This window comes from Tauraco erythrolophus, chromosome 27, assembly GCF_009769465.1.
Source record: "Tauraco erythrolophus isolate bTauEry1 chromosome 27, bTauEry1.pri, whole genome shotgun sequence".
Taxonomy (NCBI): Eukaryota; Metazoa; Chordata; class Aves; order Musophagiformes; family Musophagidae; genus Tauraco; species Tauraco erythrolophus.
Window position 1 is genome coordinate 3,423,266 of NC_141491.1, and position 9,208 is coordinate 3,432,473.

The window sequence follows — 9,208 nt, forward strand, 5'->3', positions numbered from 1 at the left end:
CCAGGAGCTGTACCTGTGCCTGGCTCAGATCATCACTTCTTTCCAAGACTTTGTTTATGCCGTTCCTAGTTTGGGTAAGACATCTGGCAGTTGACTACCTAACACCTTCACACCCTGGCAGGACACAGCATTTCTACAATCCTGCACTGGATAAATTCCCCTCTGCCTGAGCCAGAACTCAGTAGTCAGCATGGGGAAAGAGGACGTCCCACCCACAGCCCCACATTAGTCAGACCAATTCCCAGCCTTAATTCTTCTAGTTTAGAGGATCAGGTTTAGAGTCAGCATGTTGACTAAGCAGCTTTTTTCTAAACCTCCTCCTTGACACAGCTGGATATTAGCAGTGATCCACACTTTAACCAAACCCACAGCATTCAGTGGGGGATTTAGGCTGCAATCCCAACCCTCACCTTCTTTGCCAGCATGTAACAGTTCACATCAAGAAAAAAGGCTCATTTATACTGCTACATTTTTATTAAAGTAACAAAAGCATACATCTGTCAAAGGATCTGTACATTCTGTATATAAAAAACACTACTATACAATTAGTAACCATCCACTCCCTCCTCCAAGTGTAGCTTACAAACTTTCTACCATTTTCACCAAATACAAAAAGCAGGTCCCGTTCAACAGTCCAGCTTGTTAAAAAAAAAGACAAGAAACCCCTCAAATACACTGTCTTAAAATACACACCACTCAGCTCTGCAGTTGAGTATCAGGCTTGTAGGCAGAAGGCAACAGAGCACACCAATTCACAGCTTTTACATGTAACCAGCTACAAGAGAGAAATGGATTATACCCAAGTTTGGTTGGTTTCGAAGCTAAAAACAGACACCTTTAACATCAGACTCCTCCACACCAGGGACAAAAAGAATGAGACTTGGCTATTTTGGTTCTGGAAGTGGGGGCATGTTAAGAGCAGTTATAGTGTATTTTCCTTTGGTGTGGGCTGTTGTTCCTGAAAAACTTTTCTGGTAAGAGGGAGGGAACAGAGTAAAAGGGGAGGGGTGAATCATAAGACTGCTTTGATCCTGACAAATTACAACCCGAGGAAGTACCAGCCTTCAGGAAACTCCACATCCAGCCAAAGAGTCCAGCAAAGCAAACACTGCTCATCCTGGATGCAGTTCTCATCATGGGCTTTCCACGTAAGCAGGTTAAGTGAAGACTCCAAAAAGCACAGAGATACCTTTTCCTTGAAAAGGGAATTTGCTTTTTGGAAGTTCCCAAGTACTCCCCTCTTGGTGAGGTCACCTATTGCACAAGTTCACCAAGGGAAAAGCCCCAGTGCTTCATTTCAGCTTCTGCTTTGCTGACACAAGAAATTCAAGTGATGCAGAGGGAAGTGATGCAACTTCAGAGCCACATGCTACTACTGTTCAAGGACAAATAATTCACCACTTGACATTTTAAAAGAATCTAAGTAGTGAGACTTGTTTTCCAGTTCTGGAATTCATGATTTGAAGCTTACAAAAATCTAAACTTTTCCACATTAGTAGTCAGAGTTGGGGAGCTGTGCTGATTTTTTTTTTTTAACATATTAAAAAAACAAGCTAAGAACTGTGGCAGTTGGGAGGCTTCCTTCCTCTCCCAGAGCACCCAAGATTTGGAAATATATTGCACAAATGTCAGAGAACTTGATTCATCAAAGGCTGGGCAAGAACTACTCTGCTTATGCCAGTCAGCTGCCAGGTCAGAAAAGAGGAAGGTAAAAAAAATCATGCTGAGAGTCAAATCTGGGAAAGTTTCATTACAAACAACCATGTCAATGCCCTGCTTTTTCTATCACTTCTCCCAGGATGACTGGAGGAGCATCAGCTGGTAGTGGAAAGGCAATGGAGATACAACATCCTGGTAAAGGCTCATTCCCAACAGGCAGGTAAAGTTCTTGGGCAGCGCTTTGAGCTGCCACCCTATCTGTAGTTAGTCAGAGCAGTTTAAGGGCCAAATCCTGATCACCACTCAGGCAAAGTCTCCCTGAATACAAGTACCACTGAGACTCCAAGAGGAGTTTTGCTTGACTAGACAGAGCACAGGACCAGGCATTAATTGTGCAAAACAGTTATGTACCAAGAGACCAGACCCAAACGATGCCCCTTACCAAGGTATCAGTGGAGACAGTTCCCAGGGACAGCCACATGCTGATCATCCAGAGGAGGAAGAGAGGGAAGAAGTGCTGTGACTTTCAAAGCAATGTTAGGACACCAAAGCATCTGAGCATCCCACACACAGAGGGAAGAGATCCCCAATACTTCTAATTTTAAGAGATAGGGCAAAGGGGGTTCTCACACACCAACCTCTACGGTACAAGGCGAGTTGCTTCTGCTCTTCTGGAGAAGTGACACGGCAAGTTGTCAGCATTGGATTAGGCAACTTTTGCAAGCAAGAGGCCAGACCCCACTCTTGGAGCACAGAGAGTGGCCACACAAGAGCAGCTCAGGGGCTGATGTCTAAGCCACACATAGCAGAAAGGCTTTGTAATTCACAGCTCTTCAGTGCTGGTTTCAGGGTCTGGAGTACCCTTCTCAGAGGGCAGCAAGCAGTGGGTGATAGCCAGGTACCAGGGAGCACCAGGAACTGTACTCCAGTGCCACCACAGTAGCTGCAATATTCATCTCAGGGATCTTCTCTGCACAGCCTGACTCCAAACGCAACTCTGCTTTGCTCCACTTCACAGGACACCCATACTCATGTGGCCCCTCTCAGTCCAGCAGCAGACAGGAGAGATGGAGGGACTGGAGACAGGCCATGCTCCCCCTCGTTTTGTGCTGGGAGTGGGGCAGAGCAGAGCAGCAACCCTCATGGAGTAAGCAGGTCCAGAGGAGATGCATGAGAGCAAGAGAGGGATCACAGGGTCCCCAGCATCACCCAGCCCTGAGGTAAGGTTCTCCCAAGCACTCTATCCAGGCCCTGAGAGATCGGACCAGCTGGGGAGCAAAGAAGTTAGTGGAGGAGAGACAGCAACTCCTTCATCCCTTCTCCAACAGCATTGCAATATGTGGTGATACAGCAATACTGTTGGGTACCAGGATGGTGTGAAGGTGACACAGACATCTCCCACCACCAAGCCACACTTCCCAGCCTGGATCTTCCCCCTCATCCTCCATTCAAGCTGCCTAAGTGAGCATGTCAGCTCAAAATTGCCATCCAATGCTAATTAGGTAGATATCGGCTTCATCATAAAAACTCATAAGCTTGCAACAGCTTTAAAAAAGGCACCTAGAACACCGCTTCTGTTCAAAGCGGTGCCCAATGTTTTAATTTTGGATTTTCTTGGATTTTTTTAAAAAATATAAATAGCTCTTCATCTTAAAAATAGATCCTCAGGTGAGGTATACAGTAGCCTGTGTCTTGGCAGTGTAAGGACAAGAGGAGTATTTAGCTGGAGACAGTCATGATGTAGTTTTTGGAAGGACTGGTGCGACCTAACATCATCTGGTTCTTACAGGTAAGCATCCCGTAGGAGCTTACAGGTTTCGTTGCTGTTGCTTCATATAAGACACAGATGGAGCCATCCTCACCGATGCGGTACGAGACCTCGTAGGGGTCCACCCAGAGCGTGAGCTCACTGGGCAGGAGCTGGTAGAGCTGCGGTAGGCTGAGTCCGATCTGGCTAGCTGCTTTGCTGATAATGGGGTCCATTTTGTGGTTGATCCGGATGCAGCGATACCCCGAGCCTTTGAAGGGTTTCTCAGGAAACCAGTGATGTTTGTAGTGCTCTGCAAGGGAAGCGAGAAGGGAAGAGCGGTGAGCAGGCATGCAGCGGCTTTAAGGAGGTCTGCATCCTGCTGCAGTCCCAAGGGTGTCCCACACCTCACTGCAGGTGGAAAAACAGAGTTCTCTGTCAGACAGAAGCTCCAGAGCTGAGCACTCAACTATTCAGCCACTGCTTGCTCTAAGGTACAGGAGTGCCGCTCTTCGGGTCCAAGGAGCCCCAGGCAGGATGGTGCCAGAGGGGCTGCAGTGACAGGACCCCAACACCTTCTCACTCCGACCACTGGGGTGGCCAGGATAGAGACCGTATCACCACCAACAAAACACCACAGTCAGGGAGTAACATCCAGGTCATTCTCTAAGCTCGGGGGCACATTGCTACCCCTTATCTCAGCACAGTGCCAAACAAACCACCCCTTCTTAGGGCTGATAGCACCAGGCTGTGTCAGGCTGGGAGGAGACCCTTGAACCACCCAGTTGGTGCTGAGCCCTCGACACACAGTCGTGGGGAGGGGAGTGCCAAAACCCCACTAACACAGGGCTGAGCCCTTTTTGCCAGGGGACAAGGCACACAGAGCTGCTTCAGATTATTCCTATCAAGCCCCAGCAAGGATGGCTTCAAACAGATGGGCTGCTGCCCGGAGAGGGCAAGGGGGGAGCTGCACAAAACCCTCAGCAGACTGGGCAGAGGACATGCTCATCTTCAGGGTCCAAGAAGCCACTGCCCAGGACCCCATAGGGACACAGGTATCTGCCAGTCCCCTGGGGCACACAGGAGGGTGCCCTGGCAAGGGCACAAATAGCCATCCAGCATCAACGAGGATACAGCTGGGTGTCAGGGAAGGACACAGCTGGGTGCCCAGCCCAAGAGGACACGAGTGCGCACCCAGGGAGGAACACCAGGTCCTGGCAGCAACACAAGAGGCACCGTGGAAGGACACCAGTGGGCGCCCGGTCCCGAGAGGGAGAAGCCGGATACGAGAGGGCTCTTCTGGCCCCGGACCTTCCTCCCCGCAAAGCCGATCTCTTCCCCGGCCCGCGGGGCCGCACCTCACCTGCCAGCGCCTCCCGCAGCGCCCCGCTGAAGACCTGCAGCTGCTGCTCGCTCACGCAGCCCCGCGTCCGCAGCAGGCTGGAGACGAAGCCCACGGCGGCGGCGATCTCGGGCACCATGTCGGCCCGGGGGCCGCCGCGACGCTGGTTCTGGCGCTGGCTCATGGTGGGCTCCCAGAAGAGGGCGATGGGCTCCGCTCGGCTCCGTCTGCGCCGGCGGCTCCGCGCCGCCGTTAAATAGGGCCGCCCGGGGAGGCGTCATCGGCGCGGCGGCCCCCATTGGCCGAGCGGGCGCGGTATGCTAATGACATGCTAATAGCGTCTGACCTCAGCGCAGTGGAAGGAGTGACGTCGCCGCGATGACAATAGCGGCGGGCGGGGGTGGGGGGGAGTTACCGGAGGGCTATTTTTGGGGCTGACCTGGGAGGAGGAGGCGGAGGAGGCGGGCGAGGAGGAGGAGGAGGAGGAGGAGGGCGAGGGCTCTCCGAGCAGCCCCCTACTGCGGGGCGGGGGCCGTCGCTCAGCCCCGGGGCTGCGGCACCCCGCGGCTCCGGATGTCGCGGGGATCGGGGGTCCCCGGCAGCTGCTCGAGGTGACCCACGGGAGGTGGTGGCTGTGCAGGAGGGAGGGCAGGACCGGACCGTCCTGAGCGGTGGAGACTCCCGCCAGATCCCGGTGCCCTTTGCCGCCCCGGGGAAGGCGATGTCGGGGCCCCCCGGCTGCTCCCCGGTCCCTGGAGCGGGTCTCCCGGGTGCTGGCGGTGTGCGAGAAGCCGGCCCGGTCCCGCTGCAGGGAACGGCGGAGCACCGGTACTGCCAGGGTCGGGTTTCCAACCCTCCCCACCAGCGGGTGAGTTCGTGGGCCGCTTCCACTAACGAACACGCCTCGGGAGGGGAGAGCGAAGGCTCGTCCCCACCGAGCCATCAGCAAGTCGCTTACTGAAACCACAAGGAAGGGTGCAGCTGACGGGAGCTGGTGCGAGGCAAAGGGTGCCCCCAAAGCAGCCCTAGGGTTCTGTGCACTTCTGCCAGGGCATCAGCCCGGCACGGGCACTGGGTGCTGGATCGGTGTCGGGGCGTTCTCGGCATCCGTGGACCAGCGTTTCTGCTGCCCTGGAATGATAGATCAGTCACCAAGGGTAGTAGGTGACAGTGACCCGTTCTTGATGTCTGGCCCTTCCTACCCTCCTGGCTTCAGTACAGGATGGGGTCTGGCCCTCTACACAAGGGGTCTCCTCTCCTCAGCAGGTTTCCATCACCAAATTTCCTTCCCCGAGACACATCACAGATCCTTACTCCCTGGACAAGGCCAAATCCTTTCCAGAGATCCCTGAAGTGCGCAGGGAGAACTTGCCATCACCTGCACTGTCCCAGACAGGTGAGGGAGATGAGGGGGAACACGACAATAACCACTTTCATCTCACTGCCTGAGGAGTGGTTGAGGTGAGGAGCAAGGGCAGACACCCCAGGGTTTGGTGCCTCCCTCCAGCCTGGCTTTTGGCTGGAGGAAGAGCAGGATCCAGGAGGAGGTGGCTGGAGCTCAGAGGACATGTTCGATCATGGAGCAGGGAGAGCAAGCCAAGGCAAGCACGGAGCAGAACCAAGCGTCCTCAGTTGCCTCCGTCCAGCCTGGCAGCAGGGGAGAGGAGAACCAGTGCAAGCAGTGCACAGCCCTCATGCTTTGTAAGATGTAAGCAGCACCTTAAAGCCACTACAAAACAGGGAGCTGCACCAGCTGGCCCAGCTGCCAGCCACGCTGCCCAGGATAAAGGCACTCGCCCAGCTTCTGCTGAAACTGGCCCGAAGCTAAAGCAACAGTAGGAGGCCAAGCTCTTTTCTTGCCTTTGCTTTGATCAACCATGAGAGAGTTAGTATCAAAACAGGATGGGATTTCTGAATGAATATTCCCTGGCAGAGAACCGGGATTGTTTCGAGCCATTGTCTCGCAGCCCCAGATGCCTCCCTTGGCGTGCACTGAGGGAGGATCTGAAGCCACAGCTCTGATGCGATCCTCAGCGAAAACGCGTTCTCCTCCTATGGCTGGAGCCTCATTTGGCATCTCCACAAGCAGTGGGTGCAGCTGGAGAAAACCAAGGCAGGGAATTAGATCATCTGGGTTTGCCTCTGCCCGAGGAGCAGCCCCGCGGAGGCTGAGCCATCGCCGGTTCCCACAGTGCCGCTCCCGTCGCTGGCACAGCGCTTTCGCCGCGGCGTTCCCTGATAAGAAGGAGCGTGCGCCTGCCGGCACGCAGCCTGCCAGCACGGCTCTACTTTATCACGGCTCTTATCGAACCCCTCGGGGTCCTGTCCCACTTGGGCATGCTGATTTTGGCAAGGGTTAGCCAGGAGCACCACCCTGCCTGTCCCCCTCAAAAGAGGGGATTTTGTGCGGGACATCAGGGGGAGGCTTTCCAGTACCACTTTATATAGCAGGTCTCAAAACTCTAATTATTTCCCATGACTCAAGGGTGCAATCGGATTTTTTGAGGCCTTTTGCTTCCAGAGTCTGCAGCTCATTTTAATTGCAACTCTGTCATTCCTACGTGCACGCACTGCATGGGATTTCACACCTTCTGAAGCACGACACGATGGCTATATAGCAATGTGTAACCAACAAGCCAGAGCAAAGAGTAAGAAAATGCCTTTTGAAATCATAGAAGAAATGGATATAACAAATACTGCCCAAGCAGAGGCCCGTACTGACCCCATTTCATCTTCTGTGCAGCTTAAAAGAAAGCACTTTGGGCAGCAGGAACAGAAGTAGGGTCAAGCTAGCAAGAAGATAGAGCCAAGGGGTCCTCGAGTCCTCCCCTCCTCACTCCATCTGCTACTCCATTCATCCGCAGAGCACAAGGAATCAAGCAAATCTCTTGCTATAAACCAGATTTGGCTTTGTAAGCTTTGAAATAAACCCAAGGATTAAAGTCTAAGGACTTTTTTTTTTTTCATTTTAAGTCAGCAACACACATGAAAGAGCACATGGGTGCATGTGAAACCCAGAGCACAGCACAATGCAGGGGAGGTTATTTATATTGTAGCAGCAGCCAGAGGCCCCTGGAAGAGGCTGCATAAACACACGGTGCGAGCGTGTCCACGCACAGCTCCATTACTTTAAACACACCTGTACTGTCAGCCAGCAGACACGCTCACTGCGCGTGGGTACAGTCATAACAGCAGAAAATTAGGAAGCAGGCAAAACCATCCTGGTAGAAGATACCTTCATACAAACAAATCCGTAAAAGCCAAAGCAAAAATAAACCCTCAGCTTTTCTACTGCAGTAAAGCACAGGAGGCCTGAGCAGAGCTCGCAATCTAACCAGACAAGCTGGGAGCAGGGAAAAGGACTGGTTTCCCCCATCCAACAGAAGGATCACCTGAAAAAGTACTTGAATGGTATCATCCAGTCCTGAGTCACGGGACAGTAATTGTTCTAAGAGGTCTTCTGTCCTCCAGCCTGCCAAGAATAGCACTAATAGCAAATGCAGGTTTATTTGCCATGAGGGCTAACAGTGTTCGTTAAGTGCTGCTGATGATCTAACCTTGGCAAGCAGGTTCCCCTGGTCTCCCCTGCTCCGTAAGTGGATGAAGTAAGTGGTGGCACCATTCTCCAAATTCAGATCTTCCATTTATTCTTAATCATCGTCTTTCCACGGGCTCCCTTTGCACAGCTTAGGGCCTTTGTCTTGTGTGTGTTCATATAGCCTGACACAGGCTCCGGTCTCTGAAATCAGATTGTCTTCGTTAAGCCCTTCCAATAAGAGATTTCCTGTGGAGCTCAAGGACCTCTAAGCGGGTTACGTGCCCATAATTTCTTGCCCTGTTACAAGAAGACTGCAGTCTTAAAGACAGGGCATAAGACTTAATACATGCTTTCAAATTGCTTTGAGGAGTTACAGAGTAAACAAACAATTAGCAAATAAAATTCATTTTAAAAAAAAGAAGTTGGAGCTGTTTTTAATGCTGTTCTGGCTAGATTAGTTTCCGCACTGTGTTTAGCTGGAAATGGCTGAGAGCATTTAGATTTCAATTAAAAAAAAAAAAAAAAACACACAACCAAAAACAATAAGCCTCTCCATAGCAATTGGCCAGACTAGATTTGTAACTGGTTTGACAGGAATTAGAAGTTCAGATAGGCTTTCAAACACTTCTGGCCCTGTTTATCCAAATAAGGTTCAAAACCAGTTGAGCTGGAAAATTTACAATAAAAGAGGAACATTTGGCTTTCAATCAGGGGTTAAAACTCAGCGTGGACAGACCAAGCTGCTCGCAGGGACTCAGGCTTTTCAAGAGTCAGCAACTCATGGTGTTTTATGTACACCTAAAAGGCAACTGTTCCCACGCTGCTCTTTGACAACTTGTGTTTTTTGGGGGCTGACGACACCTTTTCAGTCTGGCTGAAGTTCATAAGGCATGAGACACAGAAAACAATTTCAAGCTGTCCT

The 9,208-nt window shown here is 51.9% G+C and overlaps 1 protein-coding gene across 2 annotated transcripts; it reads right to left on the reverse strand.

Moving 5' to 3' along the window:
- Positions 1-467: 467 nt before the first annotated feature.
- Positions 468-5,723, reverse strand: BTG2 (BTG anti-proliferation factor 2). Of its 2 annotated transcripts, XM_086627197.1 has the most exons (3): positions 5,711-5,723; positions 4,770-4,898; positions 468-3,719 (listed from the first exon to the last, which is right to left on the reverse strand). In XM_086627197.1, the coding sequence occupies exons 2-3, from the start codon at positions 4,885-4,887 to the stop codon at positions 3,379-3,381; spliced, it is 459 nt and encodes a 152-aa protein (XP_086483323.1). In that variant the 5' UTR covers positions 4,888-4,898; positions 5,711-5,723; the 3' UTR covers positions 468-3,378. The 2 variants fall into 2 exon arrangements, with proteins under 2 accessions (XP_086483323.1, XP_086483322.1); XM_086627196.1 differs by lacking the exon at positions 5,711-5,723 and having other exon boundaries at positions 4,770-4,932.
- Positions 5,724-9,208: the final 3,485 nt, after the last annotated feature.

Coding starts and splice junctions, on each gene's coding strand:
- BTG2 (XM_086627196.1), bottom strand. CDS start 4,932: ATGAGCCAGCGCCAGAACCAGCGTCGCGGCGGCCCCCGGGCCGACATG. Junction 3,720..4,769: donor GCTGCGGGAGGCGCTGGCAG/GTGAGGTGCGGC, acceptor CTTCCCTTGCAG/AGCACTACAAACATCACTGG.